We start from the raw sequence: 19,428 nt of genomic DNA, 5'->3' as shown, positions 1-19,428 counted from the left end.
TTTCTTCTACATTTCCATTAGAATGTCATTAACTCAAGTTATTTCTCTGACCCACTCTGTACGCTTCCTATCTCTTTAAGTTACACCTACCATTTTTCATTCCATAGCCCTCTGCATATTAGTAATATAGCCCATAGCTATATTACTAATATGTAGTTATATCTGAAACATTAAAGGAATACAGACAAAAGTATTGCTTACATTTTCTCTTTTAAAATAATATGAAATGGTGTTCATGACATTAGTGGGTCATTCCAAGCCAAGTGATCCCGATTTAGTTGGAAAAAATCTCATAGGTTCTCTACACTTAAAAATTACAGTTGTCACATATTTTTTTTTTTTTTTTTACTTTTTCACATCCTGATGGCACTTTTTATTTTGTGATACAGTCAAAACTCAATTCAACAAAACTCAAATTAACAAAATTCCCGATTTAACAAAATATCGCGATTCCCTCTCAGACGTCCTTAGGGTCCAACGTAACGAAACCAACTGCATGATCTCTCCCAATTTAAAGAACTTTTTTCAAGCAATAAAAGTGCAAAGGTGTTAATATGTGGTATCTTGTGTAGCGAACGGCCAAATATTTATCGATTGCAAGACAACGGTAACATCGGAGAGCACCTTCACCTCGCTTCTACTAAATTGCGCCGTGCAATACGAGATTTAATTTCAAATTAGATTCACCAGATGACGGGTGAAGCGGTGGATGCCCTCTATCTGCTGTACAGGATTTTGGAAAACACGAGGGGATAAAAGATGAACTGGATGCACCTGCAGTCATTGCTTACAGATCACCAACTTCTTTGCTGGGAGATAAATTTGCACTTCCCTGGGGCGCTTCTTGTAGAGGTGACAATTTTTGTTGCTTCGTTTCATAGTCACTAGTGGTTTCGGTTGTTCCCGTGGGCCACAATTTCATTTTTGGCGCAAATTGACAATATGATGCCAAGCTTTCTGGATGATGCGACACCATATGGGTGATTGCATCAAATTAAGTGACTGACAAATGCATCACTCAATTTAATGAAGTTTCTAATAATGAAATAATTTGGGGCTCCCCTTGAATTCATTAAATCGAGTAACTGTATAACTGGTAGAGAATGCAGTGAGCAAAATTATTTTGTATAATTAATTTGAACTGCTGAATTATTTTAATTCTCTTAGTGGAAGACTGAAGGATTGCCAAGATAAATACAAAAATGCATGTTTCTAATTTTCTCATTGCACAAAGAAGCACTCAGAAAAACACGCAAAATTAGAGAATTGGATATATATATTTTTTGAAAAATCTTTAAAGGCAACAAGGCAACCTTTAACATAGGGTAATGAAACATGAAACAGGAAAATGTAAAAAAAGATTTTCGGTCAAAAATATGCCATACGCTCTGGAAGAAAAAATGCCAAACAGTCAGTTTTGAAAAGCAAAGGACTACTCTTGATGAGCAAAGCAAAAATGTGAAATAAGCATTTTTACGGAACCTTAGGCCCTGTGCAACAAATATGGAAGTTTGGAAAGGATATAATTTTCTAAGTGTGAGATATTCTTTTTAACATTTTTGCCCTTTAGGCGCTTCCCATTGACATGTTGGTTCAGAGCAACAAAAAACTACTCTTTCTGTCCAAATGAAAAATGTGAAATAAATGCCTTTAAGAATCTTAAGCCATGCTTAACAAATAATAGAAGTTTCGAAAGAGTGATATTTAAATGAGAGGAACTATTTCTATCAATTTTAGTCCCTTCGAACACTTCCCGCAGCCACACATTGCTTTTGAGCAACAAAATTACCCCTGTTGAGCAAAGCAATAAACATGAAATAAACACTCTTAAGGTCCATAGACCCTGTTTAACAATAAGGAAAGTTTCAGAAGTGTTGCTTCTTAACTGCCAGAAATTATTATTTATATAGGAATTCTTTTTTAAAATTCTATTCAAGCGCTTCTTTCAGCCAACATGGCGGTTTTGAGAGGCAAAAGATGCCCTTAGTGGCGGCACAATTGGGAATATTGACCCTTAAGAACCTTATGCTCAGCTTGAAAAATAAAGGTTTTGAAAGGGGCTTATTCTCTGAACGCGAGAAAACATTTTTTTGAAATTTCAGTCCTTTGGAGCACTTCCCGCAGCCACATATTGGAACCTGTGTGAAGCGCTCTAAAGGATTGAAATTTCAGAAAATGATTTTTTGCATTTAAAACAATACTTTCCGAAATTTTCCTTATCTGCTGAGCAGGACGTAAGGCATTCAAAGGCATTGATTTCACATTTTTCATTGGAAGAGAAGGGGTAGTTTTTTGTTTCTCAAAATCAACATGCACCTGTGGAAAGCACCTAAGAGACTAGAATTTCAAAATAATATCTCTCACTTAAAAACGATACCCTTTCGAAACTGTCCTTATTTGTTACACAGGGCCAAAGGTTCTTAAAAGTATTTATTTGACATGCATTTTTGCTTTGCTCACCAAGAGCAGTTTTTTGATGCTCAAAACTGACGTTTCTGCTTAGGATACACTGTTTGGCATTTTTTGCCTGCAAATCATGTGGGATATTTTTGACCAAAAATATTTTTTTTACATTTATCTGTTCCATGAACTGTTACTGAGCATTAAAAAATTGCCTCTCTGCCTTTGAGCATTTTTAAAAAATTAATGTTCTCTAATTTTGCACGTTTTGCTGTATGCTATATTTCCTATGTTATGAGTGGTATGAAAATAAACTGAATTGTGACTCTCGGCAACCCTTCAGTCTTCCATTACCATTAAAATAATTCAACAATCAAAATTACCTCTAAAAGAAAACTGTTCACTGCATTCTCTAGCAGTTATATCTCAAAATAAAACTGCCATCACAGCATGAAAATATTGGAAAAAAAATTACACCAGCAAATGTAATCTTTAAGTGCTGGAAACCTGTGAGGTTTTTTCCAACAACATTTGTGATGGTTGAAAAAAAAACGCTGGATCACTTAGCATAGAATGACCCTAGTGTGCATGAATACCACACGGAATTTGCTAAGACCCAGTAAATGTTTCTAGCTGAATTTCTTCTGTCAAGTTTCAGCTTTGGTTTCAGCAGCCAAACAGTGGCTAAGGTCAGTAAATGGACTTGAGGTCATGTGAAGTATAAAAATATACTGACATTATAACCCTTGTTCACTCACTGCACTTTCGGCTCTAGGCCAGGCTAGCATAACAGTTGGGGTGAATTAAAACCAAGCAGCAATTATATTGCCAATTCTTTTACGCCTTAGTCAAAGTTCATTCGCACATCACAGTTACAGTTTGGCTGTTAACTGGAACAAACTGAAATAATATGACAGAAGAAATTCAATTATAAACTATTTACCATTAGACTGTGCAGTCAGTACGTACACAGCTGTCTTACATACATTCCAAAAGAGAAAACAGAATAAAAATTTAGTGTGCATACTTCAAAAAATTTCATTCCGACCACTATGAAATGTGAGGTTTCTATGAAACTTCATGACACTAAGTTTAGCTCTAGTGACAGCAAATTTAGACTGAACAAGCATTACCTCATTCACCAACTAAGCATATTCAAACCACAACTCATTATCCGGCAGTACTGCAACTAAAACAAACAAGCACACAAAAAGAGGAAAATTCATGCATGTATATGGTTCGTTGCGGGAACACATAAGTTTACTTGTGCCATCCATTTATCAACTATCCCAAACAAAAAAAGGTCCTGAAGAAAATGAATTATTCCACCAGTGGAATAGTACTTTCCCCAACTACACACCTTGATGACTGATTGGTCACCTTTCATAGCTTATATACTTGGCCACTGTGAAGGGTTCAAGGTGATCGTGATATCATGACAAACAAGCTTTTATCAAACTGAACAATTCTCTCTTCTAATGCTTGCTAGTCAAATGGGAGTGGCAACAGCCATGAACTGGTGAACTTACTTGCCATCTCTTCAAGGTCAGCTGACTGCAGTGTCATGGCTTCTTCAGGTTCAGTGACCACCCTATGTTTGTCTTCAGCATCGTGAAGAACCATAAGACTTGGATCATAAATATAGCGACGACGCTTGTGCCTGTGGTGATGGTGGTGATGCCTAGCAGAAACAAAAATTATCTTAATGCTATACACGAAAATGCAAGAAGCTTGCGAAGTTGTATGGTATAAAAATGGTGCCTTCAAGAGAGCATTTGATGAAATGCAATCTACATAAAACAGCTGTACAGTAGCTGCGAGATGAAAATTTTCTAAGCTTAACTTATGAATGCTCCACACTCATTCCTTATCGTCAATCCATGGCTGTGGTGTACACACAATTCAAGTCCAAAGAACCTAGTCTGCATGAGTTAAAATTGTAGTTGCTACGCATGCATCCAGGACGAGGCCATCACATTATTAGCTCTTACTGTCTCACTACAGTGCTTAAAATGGCACTAAAGAAAAATCTGACCATTGCTACTTTCAAAATAGGCTTATATCACACCGCTTATTTATCAGATCTGCTACAGCGCTTTTGTTTCTTTGCATGCAGAGTCAGATCTTGCGTAAACATGTATAGATGGTGTAACAACACTGCTGCTGCAAGTTTGTAACAGCATTAGCTCGATCGCTGCAGCCAGCTGCACTGTGGATTGCATGTGCAGTTTTTGCAGTTACCCTTCTTGGCACAAGTACAGTCCTTTCGAAATGCAATAACACTGACTCCATGGGCCCTCCTCACACTTGGCTATCAATTACACCGATACCCCTCTTTGTAAACAAACAAATGATGAAATTCAGTTTTAAACACAACAAAGTTAGGAAAGTGTTGGAGGGGCTTGCACTCAAATAAAACAAGCGAGAAACAAAGACTTTGAAAAAAAAAAAAAAAAACAGTGCTGTTTCGCTAGGAAAAAATCTCAGTTGCGAGACAGCGCAGTGTTTGTCCTCTCCTCTCAAAGTCAGTGTTTTTTGTGCTGTTTTTACCTGGGTATAATTAACAGAATTTTGTGAAAGCAACATCTTGTTTTTCATCTTTCATACATACATAGTGGGCTGGTAGTTTCACTCCCACAAAGCAACTGCCTAAGATACACAACTACTGGCTAAGGTTTGATAAAGTTTTAGAATCTCAAGGAGCATGCATGTTAATCTGGAAGCAGCATAATAGAACTCATGCTCAAATCAGCATCATGGGATTGTTCTTCTGCTGAAATGACCATGCTCACCTATCTTTTGCTCGAAATGGTTCGACTCCTTTTGAAGATGTGGGCTGCAAGTCCCCAATTGCTGGCTGTGGTGGAGATGCTTCTTCCGTGGAGTCCGACCCTTTAAAATGCAATGGAAATTCCATTGCATTTAGTGTCATTTCAGGTTTCCAAGACTGACTGCTTAAAATGATCAATGTCACATTCAGCAGGACTGCCAAACAGTGCCCGATTGCCAGTATGGAGAGCCACAACTTCCCCCACTGCAAATAAGTGCAGTGCGGAACGACACAATGACTCTTCCGTATGAACACATAAGTTCATCACAGCCCACTTCCATTTGCTTGAAAATCACAACTGCGGCCAAACGATTTTCTGATTTTTCTTTAGCAGTGCCCTTCTGACGATGCATTTGTTTGTTGTAACACCTCCAAAACTTGTACTAGCTTGTGCACTGCACCTCATCATAACTTCACTAACTTCTCCTGTACATATTAGGGCTATGAAATAAACATTCGCTTAGCAGAATGCACTCCAAATTAGGAAGCTTGAAGCAGATATTGCAGCCCTACAAAGTGACTCAAAGTGACAACTCTGACAAAGGAGAAAGTCTATCAATACCGCCACAAGTGAGTTCAAAACAGGTGCATAGTTCAGAAGTAGTTGCTGCTGCCGTGTTAAACAAAAAAATATCAAAACATGATAATTACCCAAAATAAAAGCAACTTTATGCTGTGTCCCATCGGACTCATTCTGCTCTTGGGAAGATTCGCGTGCAGTTGAAGACAGTGGGACATCAGCATATTGCCTGCCATATTCTGCAGTCCGTGTGTCGAGGTTCGGAAAAAAGCTGTACACCATTACGAGGGAGAAAGAAACATTGTTATTACATCACAATTCAGTTCACTGAAAGACAGAGTAAACAATTTTAAAACCATAATTTTCCAGCCTACTTCATGCACAAAAAGTGAGCAATTAAACAATTATTTTAACATTGAAATTCGTTTGGTGATAAAACGACATATTTTATACTTTGTATATATTACAGGTACCTGAAAATACTCAAAGTAATAAGGCTGCTTGAACCCAACCTATTTTCAAAAACAGAGGCAAGCAAAGGAAAAAAAAAAACCCTATGAAGTCAATATTCAAGCATCTTTGAGTAAAATGGGAAAAGCCTCACCCGTAGCTCCCGAGTGGTTGATCATCAGGTGAAATGGACGATTTCTTCAAGGATGACTTGAGTGGCTTTTCAGATAGAGACACATCAGAAGCTTTTGGCTTGATTTGGGCTGGCAGAAATTCAACCTCAGGCTCTGTATCACTGGTGACGAATATACGGGGTGGCTCACGGACACCAGAAGGCTTTACAGTTTTTGCAGAAGCGCTAAGTCTTATGCCACTTGGACCAGGCACATCTTCCATAGTCTCCTTGGGCTGCTTGGCTGCTTTGCCATCTTCTTCAACATTCTCCTCGCTGGTAGCCTCATCACCGTCCTCCTCAGAGTCCTGCTGTTTAAAAATATTTTTAAAACAACCTTTCAGCTTGAGGACCAAAGAAAATAGATGAAGAAAGTATACTAATATGCAGTAACACTTTCAAGTATCACTTTATTTGAAAACCTACCCAGACATGACATAAGTAACTAGGCAAGTCATACTTTTTGTCCAATACACCTAAAAAAAAAAAAAAAAAAAAAAAAAAAAGGTGCCTACAAAAAAAAAAAAATGCAGCAAAAGAAAGCCAGTGGCATCATGTATATAAGCATCTCCATGGCTTTAGCAGAAAAGCAAGATTACTGCTACAATTAAAGTTTCACATCACATCTGTGCGTAAATTTGAAGGAAAAAAAAAAAGATACCTAAATGCATTGCATATTCAATGCTGTGTCACATGTCACATAAAAATTCAAATGTCAACAACCTGAAAATTATATCCACATATTATATGCACTCATAATATGTAACAGGAAAGGCAGGAAAGGGACATACTATGCCCTTGTAAATGACGCACTACACCAAGAGCTTACTCGCAACAAAACAGCCATGCTGCATAGACATTTAGTTAAGATTCTGTTACCAACCATCTTTAAAAAGTACTTTAATGCTATGTTGATAATAAAATGGCAGCAAGAATTTTTAGCTAATAATAAACTTTAAAATCGTTAGCAAAAATAAATCTGAAGCCAAGGATTATTGCACTGATAAGCAATGTAATTAATTCTATATGTGAAAGCTTCCTATAAGAACATTAAATACTAATTTTGGTAACCACAGCACGACCTGAGCAAAGTGTGTGAGTTGTATTATTTAACATCAGACTTTTTTACACGAAGCAAAATGAAAAGAAAAACTTTGGAGGCATTAAAAAATCTGCACGAGTTAGAGACAGCAATGTTGTATGAGCAATATGCATTGTTGCTGATGCTCTTAATATAGAAAAATCTCATCAATTCGGATAATTCCAACTAGGAGTGTGGTCCCGGCCGTCACCGAAGTATAGTGTATGACGCCGGACGCTCGTTAATTTAGACGGGCGATTGTGCTGCAATACGACACCATAAATCATCAAAGTAGGCCTCCCTGAACCTCAATCGCATCAAACAGTGGTGACTGTGCACTTCGTGCGGCTATGGCAGGAACGATCAAAGTTCCCCATTTCTGAAATATAGCTCTGTCACCCAGTTTCGTTTTCTTTAACTTCATGCCATCCTGCGGCTGCGATCAGGTGCACGCATCAGCTAGTCGCACAGTTTCGGATGCTGCTTGGCACGTCACTGTTCTATTTTTCTATTACGGCGAAAGCGTCTATATTTGCGACATGTAAGCAAAATGTAACCTGTTTTATGATATCACATTAAGATGAAACTAGGTAGTCATAAATGTGTATGTAATGACAAGTGATATATAAATGTCATGTCATGTGCATCATTATAGTACAATCATGAGTCGTAGTCACTTTGCGTGAGTCAGTCAGATCGGCGATCCAATGGCCAATCCAATCATAATAATCCATGACTTGTGCAAGTTAAAGGCATAACTATGAATAGTGTCTATTCATGACTCAAAAGTGCCAAGTCATGATGCTCTAGGAGCTAGCTACTAAAGAGCAACCAATGCGCATGCTTTCGCATTTCTCCAGTGAAGATTTCTGCAGTGCTCTCAAAGTTCTTTGGAATGGCGTCATGCTGCTCTAACGCCTATATCCCTCGTGTGAATCCGCATACTGCATCCGGTACATCGAAACTGAGTGCTGGACAAGTGCTGTTTCGCCACACTGCACACTTCACCACGTGGACTGTGCGGTGAAGAATCCCCAAAACGTGATGGGGCTGATTTTGGGAAGGGGCATCACTGCTACTGGATCGCAATTGCGAAAAGGGTGGCGGCTGCATTTATCATTTTGAAGCTGCTCTATGTTCTTTTTCTTTTTTTTTTTTTTTTTTTAATGTTCCCGACAGGGTGCCCAAACAAAGCACTTGACTAAACCAGAAAAAAGCGTCGTTCTCACTTCGGTTTTATCTCAAATCCAGACAATCATCATACAGATATTCACTATACAAAATTACTGTGATGTAAAAAGGTTTCTGCAGTTTTGTCAGGTATATTCAATAACTCTAACTTTCGGTAATTTCGAACATTTTTTCTGGTCCCTTGAAGACCAAATTAATGAGAAGTAACTGCAGCACCAATTAGCAGTCCTCATTTAGTAGTGCTGAGCAGTGGAGCTGAATTTTCCACGGAATTGTGTGTTAGCAGTCACATTAGCACTGCTGCTAGACATTAGTGCGAACGATAAAATGAAGATAACAATGGCAATTTGACTTTATTTACACGAATGCAATACGAGCGAGGAACAATCATAATGCATTCTCAAACTGCTAAGGCCAGCAACAGCAGACAACCCATCACAAAAATGCAAACGGTTCGAGTTAACATACGGAAGTAATCAATACCTTGGCATTATTTATAAGAAAACACTTCAGATGCACTCTGTAATCGAGTGAAGCCAATGTTCCGATAATTTATTGCATGCAGCCTCCACACATAGCAGCAGCCGCCACCTATACATGCCACCACTACGTGTTTCCAGCTATCCTGCACTCATATGATGCTCTTTTCATCCCTTACTCTACTCACTTCTCCCAATGCCTTACATTCCTCAATATCTCGTACTGCCTTCGTTTCTATATCCATAGAGCCATTTAATTTCTCCTTTGCACCTGCACGCCCCCCGCTTCGCCGCAAGTTTTCTGAAAAGCTGCCTTCTCCTAGCGGCTTTCGAGTCTGGTGATGAAGGTTGATTTAGCTACGCTGAAGAGCTCGGGAACAAAATTCACACGCATATTCCTCAATATAACGTGAGGTGCGTTCTGAAGCGTACTTTGAAGTCTCCCGCAAAATTTCATGGATTCTTTGTTTTTATTCTGAAAACTGTGCAATTTCTTTGTTACTTTTTTTATAATCTGCGGAAATGTGCGAATTTTTTGCACTCAGTCTGCGGAATTTCACATTTTCCACCGCAGAAAGTTGGGACCCTTGAACCATACTCAGAGGGCTTGCCAGGCAGTAATTAACTTTACTAATATATCAAGATTTGTAGACTAATGCCTTGTTTATTCTTTTATAACAATTCATCATCATCAGCCAGACTATACCCACTGCAGGGCAAAAGCCCCTCTCATATATTGCTCCAATTACCCCGTCCTGTGCTAGCTGCATCTGACCCCTGCGAATTTCTTAACCTCATCTGCCCATTAACTTTCTACTGCCCCCTGCTACGCTTTCCTTCCCTTGGAATCCAGTTTGTTACCCTAAGCGACCATCAGTTATCCTCTCTTCGCACTACATGTCCTGCCCGTGCCCATTTCTTCTTCTTGATTTCCACTAGAATGTCAGTAACTTGAGTTATTTCCTTGACCTACTCTGCACGCTTCCTATCTCTTAACGTTACACCTACCATTTTACGTTCCATAGCTCTCTGCGTTGCCCTCAACTTAAGTAGAAACCTTTTCGTTAGCCTCCACGTTTCAGCCCCATAAGTGAGTACAGGTAAGATGCAACTGTTGTATACTTTCCTCTTCAATGATACCAGTAAGCTGCTAGTCAATCTGTGAATATCTGCCAAATGCGCTCCATCCCAATCTTATTCTCCTTGTTATTTTCTTTTCATGATTCGAATCTGTGGTCACTACCTGCCATAAGTAGACATTCACCTACTACTTCCAGTGCTTCGCTACCTAACGTAAACTGCTGTTCCTTCCTGAGGCTATAACATTACCTTAGTCTTTTGCATATTGATTTTCAAGCCTACCTTTCTGCTTTTCCCTGTCTAGGTCATCAGTCATTCTTTGCAGTTGATCCCTTGAGTTACTTAACAAGGTAATGTTATCAGCGAATCGCAGATTACTGAGGTTTCTCCATCTACCCTTATCACTAACTGTTTCCATTCCAAGTCTCTGAGTACTTCCTCTAAGCAAGCTGTGAATAGTACCGGGGAGATCGTGTCTCCTTGCCTGACACCTTTCTTTATAGGAATTTTGTTACTTTCTTTATCAGAACTATGGTTGCTGTGCAGCCACTATAGATATCTTCCAGTACTTTCACATACAGCTCGTCTACACCCTGATTTCACAATGCTTGCATGAGCGCCAAAGTTTATACTGAGCCAAATGCTTTTTCGTAATCAATGAATGTTATGTATAAGGACTGGATATATTCTGAGAATTTTTCTATCACTGGTTGATGGTATGGATATGATTGATAGTAGCGTACCGTTTACGAAAACCTGCCTGATCTTTCGCTTGATTGAAGTCTAAGGTTGTCCTGATTCTATTACTGATTACCATAGCAAATAGCTTATATTAACAAATAGTAAGCTGATTGGTCTGTAATTTTTTCAAATCCTTAACATCCCCTTTCTTATGAATTAAGACAATGTTAAAGTTCTTTTATAGTTCCGGTACCATCGATGACATCAGGCACTGCATATACAGGGTGGCTAGTTTTTCTAGCACGATATCCCCACCGTCCTTCAACAAATCTATAGTTACCTGATCCTTTCCAGCTGCTTTCCCCCTTTTCATAGTTTGTAAAGCTTTCTTAACCTCGTCCTTCGTCACTAGCAGAACGTCCGACTGCTTTTCCCTACTGCCAATCTCATTATTGTCCCGACTACTTTGGCTACTGCAGAGATCATATAAAACTCCTCGGCTACTTTGACTATCTTGTCCACATTCGTGATGGCATTCTCCGCCTTGTCTCTTAGCACATACATCTGATTTTTGCCTATGCCCAATTTCTTCTTCACCGCTTTAAGGGTTTTCCTGTTCTTTATAGCATGCTCAATTTTCTTCATGTTATACTTCCTTATATCGGCCACTTTACGCTTGCTGATTAGCTTTGATATATCTGCCAGTTCTATCTGGTCTGTTGGTTTGGAAGCTTTCATACTTTGGCCTTTCTTAACCAAATCTTTCATCTTCTTAGACAGCTTACCAGTATCCTTTCTAACTATCCTACCACCTGCTTCTACAGTGCATGCACTCAGTAATGATATCTTTGAAATTATTGTTCATTGCTTCTACGCTAATGTCATCATCCTCGGTCAGAGCTGAATATCTATTCTGTAGAGAGATCCTAGACTCTTCTGCCGTCCCCGTCACCGCTAATTCGTTGATAAACTTTCTTACTAATCTGTTTCATTCCCTCTTCAGATTTAGACTAATTCGAGACCTTACCATCCTGTGGTCACTGCATCGCACTTTCCCGATTACCTCTACACCCTACATAAAGGTGGGTTAGAACACAGTATGAAGTCGATTTCATTTTTAGTCCCTGTTGAGGCTTTTCCATGTTCACTTCCGGTTGTTTCATTTATCGAGGAAGGTATTCACGATTCTTAGTTTAATGCGCTCTGCAAACTCAACAAGTAATTCCCCCCTGCTATTCCTAGAGCCAATGCCATAGTCACGCATTGCCTGGTCTCTTGCCTGCTTTTTCCCTACCTGGCATTGGAGTCGCCCATTAGTGCAGTATAATGAGTCCTCCCTTTCCGCATTGCCAATTCTAGACCTTCGCAGAAACTTTCAACTGCCTGGTCATCATGACTACCTGTAGGTGCGTAGGCCTGTACAACCTTCAGTTTATATCGCTTATTAAGCTTAATTATGATGCCTGCCACCCTCGTTAATTTTTAGTACCCCCTGCTGTGTTACAGGTCTGACCGCCACCGTGGTCAGTTGCTCCGCAGCCATTGGTGACTGAGGGCCGGGGCTTTATAGGACTAATCATGGGAGGTTGCAGCCAATTACTGCGCCAAGGTGGCTAACTCCTGTTCTGGTGAAGGAGTGTGTTGCCAGAGGTGTTCACCAGCATTAGGTCGCACCCCAAACTTGTTTATGCAATTCCATCGACACGCAGATTTTTTTTTAATCAAGTGGAGAATTGCGTGGCACCGGGATTCGAACCGCAGTCCTCTTGGATTCGGGGTGGATCTTCTACCTCCACGCCACCGCTGTGACTTCGAAATTTTTGGATAGATGTAAACTATTCTGGGATAGAGCCGATCTTGCGCATATGTTATGGACTTGTCCAGAAATCCAGGATATAAAGAGGAAAGAAATTAGAAATTGTTGGAGACTCTACTGCTAAACTCAAAGCCCGAGATTGAACTAGGTTTAATCCAACTGGCCAAGCACACCACTGTTCAGGTGGACAGGTTCACGCATATCCTGTATCCGTTGAATAACAATTACATGCCTTAACAATACAATACATAACAATTACATGCTGCTGCCATAAATAAACCTAAAATTCCATGAAAACCATTATGCTGCAAAGCGTATTGCTGATGACTGTACTTAAGTGCACATTACAAAAATGGTCTTCAAAAAAGATCATTGTTAATTTTTGTCATAACTGAGAAATGAAATAACAATTAAGAACTGGATTGAATACCAGTGCACCTCGCAAAAAATGAAATTACAGTATAGACACAAAGCTCAACTGCCACTTACATTCGTCCATTAAATCGCCAGAAATAGCGAATTTATTCCGTTTTAAGCTATCTTCAACAAGCATAAAAAAACTTTATAGGCAATGAGAAGGCTTTGGATTTTGCGTAAGATAAAATGTAACTAAATTCAGAAAATATTAAGTCTAAAATTTTTCTTAAGCGGAAGCCCTGAGCACTTCTATAGAATAAAAAAACATGCTTTTATATGTATTTTTATACTTTATTTTATATAATGCAATATGTTTTAATCCCCAATATTTGTACAGTCCTTAGTGTTGTTTTAGCAGAGTTCGATAAAAATTGAAGCTGGGGTAGTCTTTTTAAATTCGAATGAAAGTTCCACATTTTGAAATTTTCGAATTTTGGCTGGTTTCAAGATATGAAAAAAAAACGAACTAACCCCTCTAGAACTTCAAATTTTTCCAGCAGTAAGGAACAAGGCCTGGATGATATAGAGAAAAAGTTTCAGGTGCAACACTTTATTTAATCGTGCCAGAATGTAGGGCTGAATAATGGCAATTTGCAGGACAAGCGCTCAGTTTTATATCTATTTTTATAATTTTAAACAACATAATGCAATACTTTTTTAGTCCATAATATTTTTGAGGTACTGAAGATTCTTGAGAGGGATTTCAAGAAAAATCGAAGATGATGCTGTTTTAATTTCAGACGATTTTGATGCGTTGTGGAGCACACACCCAACGAGCTAGCGCTCCAAATTTTGTCAGAAATTAAGTACATAATAACTACATAATAAAGAGAAAACGTTTCAGTATAAAGAACTTAAAGCTTCATGCTACCTCTAAAGTTGAATGTGGAGATTTTTGGAGTGTGTCGCTCCTGAAGCAAAGTTTCCGATTTCTTACAAAATCAACAGCAGCAACAAAACATATTGTTACGGACGAAGAAGGAAGAAGAGGGCAGTGGCGCGGACAGGAGCGTGTGCGCTAGGCCCGCTCACAGATTCATTAAACGTCATCTCACTACCATCGCGCATCTTCTCTCTGTCCTCTGTTCTCCTGTTGTCATCGCTTGCCGCCACGTAACATTTGGTTGGAGGTGCGGCGTATGTCATATCCTCATCCTCGCCTTGAAGCATCGACGCCATCTTTGAGCCGGGACCATCGACCGAGGGCCCAGGGACATCACCGAGCAGCTTCGCCCCAGCCCTTCAAGCCCAGACCTGACCAACTACCACCACCCAGCCCCCAGCCCGGACCTGAAGACAAGGAGAACAGACAGACCAATCAGAACAGAGACGAAGGACCCGAAGAACCCGAATGACCCGAAGGAACTGATGGACACGAACACGCAACCCCCGCCCAAGCTGCCCAACGTGACCTCGAGCCATCGGTCCAATGGACTCTGGTGACGGATGGTTGACAGCTCCAGGGGAGGTGGATCACCACACATCAGACATCGTACTGGCAAGCCGTTCTATTCTTACAATTCTTCCTCTTCTTCAAGCATCCAGACACGCTCATCATCATGCCATGGAATCATCATCGGTAAACTTCGTCTACGATCGGGACGATCACTCGGTGGCCCCGGGTCATGTTACGGACGAAGGAGGAAGAAGAGGGCAGTGGTGTGGGCAGGAGTGCGCGCGCTAGGCCCGCTCACAGATTCATTAATTAAACGTCATCTCACGACCATCGAGCATCTTCTCTCTATTCTCCGTTCTCCTGTTGTCATCGCTTGCCACCACGTAACAATATGTTTCTAATAGTTATTGTAAAAGTAATATTTATTTAGTTTTACTGAGTAAAAAAGTGATGGTTGACAAAATTTTAGAGCGCAAGTATCAGGTCTCCAAACTTGCAACCTTTTGAAATGGCAAAACCGGCATTTTCCACCTCTAATGATATGCTATATTTTTCAGAGGAAACTACGGCGTATCTTGCAAAACTAATGTTCATTCCTTTGTATCAAGACATTCGCCCACCACATAGAAAAATTTTATCGAGAACAAAAAATGGTCATGGGATCTTAATTATTGTTAACACATCCATAATATATATATATATATATATTTTTTTTTTTTTTCACAAGCTTTTTTTTCCTGTGCTCATGAATGGGCGCAAACGTTTTAGTGCGAGAGAACTATTTAACACGGTCAAACCCAACCACGGGTCTTGCGTAAAGCGTCTATTGAGCACAGGGAAAAAAAGCCATCGAAGCAGAGAGGATTTGAACCTAAATATTTTGTGTAGAAAGCAACAACACCGCTTTCGCTGCTTTTTTTTTTTTTCTTTATTGCCGGCTTGGCAAGAACTGTACAACATATGTTAAAAAAAATAAACACTTCCACCCCACTTGGTGAACAGTTGAACCAAACCGTTCCAAATTTGCAAGGTCATCTATTATACAAATTCACTCGTGGCGATCACTTTGGCTCCTGATAACATCTTCAATGTAAACAATACTCTTAAAATACTGCCTCGCAGGCCGAACATCCACATCGGAATTAATTGCGAACTGCCATTCGCACTTTCCACAAACCGTGCAGTCCTAGTAGCATAAACATATTCAAAGGCACGCTGTCCTTTTCCGTATAAGGTAGAAACCGGATGCCACGAGACTGCAACAGAAAATCTTTTTTTATAATTTGTTGGAGGATGTCCTATGGGAAAATCGCGTTCCGATAATCAAGGTAGATGTGTTCAATGGTCTCCGGTTTTTTACAGAGAAGACAGTTTACAGACCAAGGAACAAAAATGGCCTTCCAGCCAAGGCTTAACCAGCAACGTGTTAATGTGAAGCTAGAAGAAAGTTCTCGTTGAAGACCGAAATGGCATTTCTTAACTAGCTGTCCATCACCCCGAGTGCTTGACCGCCACTTTCTCTCGCACTGTGCGCTGCATGTCGTCATCAACTACCATCCGTGCGCAGTGGATGGATCTCATTAGCTTGTTAATGTGTGTATAAAGGTGACAGACAGTGTAACTCATGGAATTGGCCCACCCTAAAAATTTGGGTTTCCAACTCCCATATATGACTTGCGCACTTCCAAAATTGAGTTAACCCACTTTATAAACCGACTTGGCCCAGACATACCCGAAATTTTGGTGGCTCGACCCCAAAATCAGGTCGGAAAGTACTTTCAAGATCTGGGCGCCTTCGCATATTACTACATTGGTTGGCGAAGTCAAACACAAAAAGAGTGCGGCTACATTATGATTACCAATATGACGCGCGTTCCTGCGTTCACATTCATAAATATAATGACTAAGTACCATATATGCACCTTGTAACACTGAGATAAAATATGGCTGAGTTCAAGCTGAGGGCAGAATTATAACAGCAATGTGTGTAAGAGTGCGGACAGAATGTTGCAACCCTCCTACACTTTCCAGAAGTCAGGTAGGCTGCGGTTTCTACAAACAGCCGCCAGCACTTCCCTCTCCCCCTTTCAATTAATGGTCAAAGTAAGCGCTGCTTCTTGTGCTCCTGTTTCTCAAATGGACTAAGAATGAGATAAGGTCTACCCATGGCATGCGAACTGTGATTGCGCCACCTGGGAGCAGCCACGGAAAAAAAAGCGGTTGTTTGGACCTGAAGCCGCTGATATCGCCAACACCGAGCTTCGATAACATTCTGCAGGAGCAAACAGAAAACTTGTGGTATAAGCACGGAACCAAATTTACTGTTCAATTTCTAGTTGCCACAACAGCTACAGGAATACAGCCTGAAAGCTGCGGAAGATCAAGTTTTTTCAATTGCTGTGGAACTCATTAGAGAGCGAAACAAGACAGGGCTAGCCTAGAGCAGTACGGTGTGGAACGAGAACAGAACAGCGTTTCATGTTTAATGTTTCGTCACTCTTTCTACAGCACGTGCATAAATCTATGTTAATGCGGCACAAAAGCAGCGTGAACGCAAGGCTGAAGCCAGAAACATGTTTTCCTAAGACTGTTGGGAAGCTTTTTTCTTTTGGGACATTCTACAACGAACGATTAAAAAAGACCTACCACTGGATGCATTCGGAATTAGATTTGTGCCCAATCAAAATGATGATGGGCTACAGCTGGACATGATCATGGTATTGGGCCTGCACAGTATTTAGCGATCCAGGATGGCTTTCAGTCATGCAGACACTGGTGCGAGGAAAATAACAATATTTTCGTGAATTCGTTGGCAATGTCATCGACCGCTTAAGCCACAGGACCCGGTGCCTGAGTGGCTTCCAAGAATGGAAGCGTTGTTACATTATACATACGCTTGACTTGTAATGAATTATGTAGCCTGAGGTGGCGAGGTTTTTTTGACTCATGCTCTAGGTTGCATATCAGTTTGTGTGTCCAAAGTGAGGTTTTGAAGTTGGCAATAAAGAAAAAAAATAAGCAGTGACCTTGTGGTAGAGCATCTGCCTAGCATTCAGGAGGTACCAGGTTTGATCCCTAGTGTGCTGCCGGGTCCCACTGGTCTTTCAATGGATACAAGATTTCCCCCGGCCTGGTGCTCGGCTCTTCTGGAGTGAAATGCTTGGGTAAAGGGCCATGGACCAAAATAATAAAAGAGGGCCACATATGGGCTTCTGCTGCATGAGGCGAACTTATGGTTGTCCGATGACGGAACGAATCACTCACACATCAGCACAACTCTTGGGCAGGAGAGGAAGGAAAACAACACGAGTGACTAGCCCGAACCGCCGCTCTGCATCCGGAACCTCGGAACGTGTATATATGGTCCCCAAAACCGAATTACACAAACTGTGTAGAAACGAGCCGCCCACGAGTGAAACTCACTTCCAACCTGACGTACAAAAAAGTTTTCACCTGGTAAGGTATAGGGAACCAAAGCTGGAGTTTGCTCCGCGACGCCAGCGCTCGGTTTCCAGCGGAGCGGAGAGGAAGTACAAAACCTACGCGCATCCGCGCCCGCGCTGCGCGCGGCTGTCTGCGGAGTCTGCGCAGCCCGCTCGCTCGGGAGCGCGTGCTACAGGCAGCCGCACGTGCAAGCGGAGCAGGAGAAGGAGAGTGAGGACGAGGGGGGGATGGTCGTGCGTCTGTGCGCGCAAAGCCGGCGCTCTTTGCCAGTGGTGTTTCTTATTTTTGCTTTTTTCTGTGCCCCGGCTGACATAGAGGCTGGCTGGAGGCACGCTTTTTATCGGTGCTTTCGAAAGTGAGAAATTATGGTTAATTGATCGCCGCGGACATTGTTTTCAAAGAGCGCTTGTTGGCAGGCTCAGACAAAAACAAAAAAACATGAAAGCGAATTCGGTACTCGAAGGCAGAGGCAAGCGACAGGTATTTTGAAGGACTTGAGGCGGCACCTCTTGACGTCTCTTCCATGTTGTTCAGAGAATGGAGGGTCCAGCCTTCTCGTTGAGAATTGATATGCGTGTACACAGCGACGAGTGCTCCGGGCGCTGGTTGGGGAGCTTCCTTTCCATTTGTGACTGCTCACTTGAAAGGGGCCTATTCAACTCTTTGGGGACAGACGTTTTAGGCGATGCTGCCGGCGCCGTGGTGCCTGCTTTCGGCGCGTTTAGGACGCGTTCCCTGCAAAGGCACAAAGCATGCCGCCTTACCCTTTGGTTCCTGCTGACAGCGGTCAGGGGGAGTTCGCTGCTGTGGCGCTGCCATCCGAAATCAATGACTTATCTACCTTTAACGATGAGAGGTTTCTTAACGACCAGGATCACTGACGAGAAGCCGAGGCGTGCCATTCTTTCGGCAGTTTCCTCTCTCCGTGAGACGAAGAGCGAGGAAATGCCTGACGACTTTTCATGCAGGCGGGGACATCTCTCCAAGTAAACCTTTGTCTTCTTAATTCCACAGCTACGCTGTGCAATCCCTAGTTCAGTTATCTCCTCTAGCGAATGCGCAGTTTTGAGCTCCCGAAGCAGGATGGCGTATGAGGATAGGACGATTAACGTATGTGTTTTCCCTTTATAAGCGCCGAGTGATGGCATTAATGACATATATCTGTTTCTTGAGGCCGACTTGGTTCTGCGATGGCTGCTGCGGCAACGCCAGTTACAAACAGAGGTGCGAGATACCTAAAAAAACAACCGACAACCATCGTCTCAACACGAAAGAGAGAAGAGAGAGAAACACTTTCACGAGTCACTTTTTCATTCCAGTTTTTTTTTTTCTTGCACCCTTTGTTGGAGCGCGACGGCGGCCAGAATGCGGCCAGAGGAGGAGAGAAACAACCGAGCGCGTGCGCGCAAACACGTGCTGGAGAGCAGCGCGGAGCAGACGACAGCATGCTTTTTTATGCGGCGGGGAGCAG

At 41.4% G+C, this 19,428-nt stretch overlaps 1 protein-coding gene across 7 annotated transcripts in view; it reads right to left on the bottom strand.

The window, feature by feature from the left end:
- The window catches only part of Ae2 (anion exchange protein Ae2), a 228,046-nt gene that overhangs the window by 39,078 nt on the left and 169,540 nt on the right, over positions 1 to 19,428 (bottom strand). For 6 of the 7 annotated variants that reach the window (XM_084591397.1, XM_084591398.1, XM_084591401.1 and 3 more), the window contains 4 exons: positions 6,355 to 6,683; positions 5,882 to 6,021; positions 5,193 to 5,292; positions 3,930 to 4,081 (listed from right to left, as the gene is read on the bottom strand). In XM_084591397.1, coding sequence (XP_084447523.1) covers positions 3,930 to 4,081; positions 5,193 to 5,292; positions 5,882 to 6,021; positions 6,355 to 6,683 — 721 coding nt within the window. The remainder of the gene's footprint in view (positions 1 to 3,929; positions 4,082 to 5,192; positions 5,293 to 5,881; positions 6,022 to 6,354; positions 6,684 to 19,428) is intronic. The other variant, XM_084591396.1, reaches the window with a different exon arrangement.

This window comes from Amblyomma maculatum, chromosome 1 (assembly GCF_055883805.1).
Source record: "Amblyomma maculatum isolate TAMU_Amacu chromosome 1, ASM5588380v1, whole genome shotgun sequence".
NCBI classification, from domain to species: domain Eukaryota; kingdom Metazoa; phylum Arthropoda; class Arachnida; order Ixodida; family Ixodidae; genus Amblyomma; species Amblyomma maculatum.
This window is presented reverse-complemented; position numbering and strand designations above follow the sequence as displayed.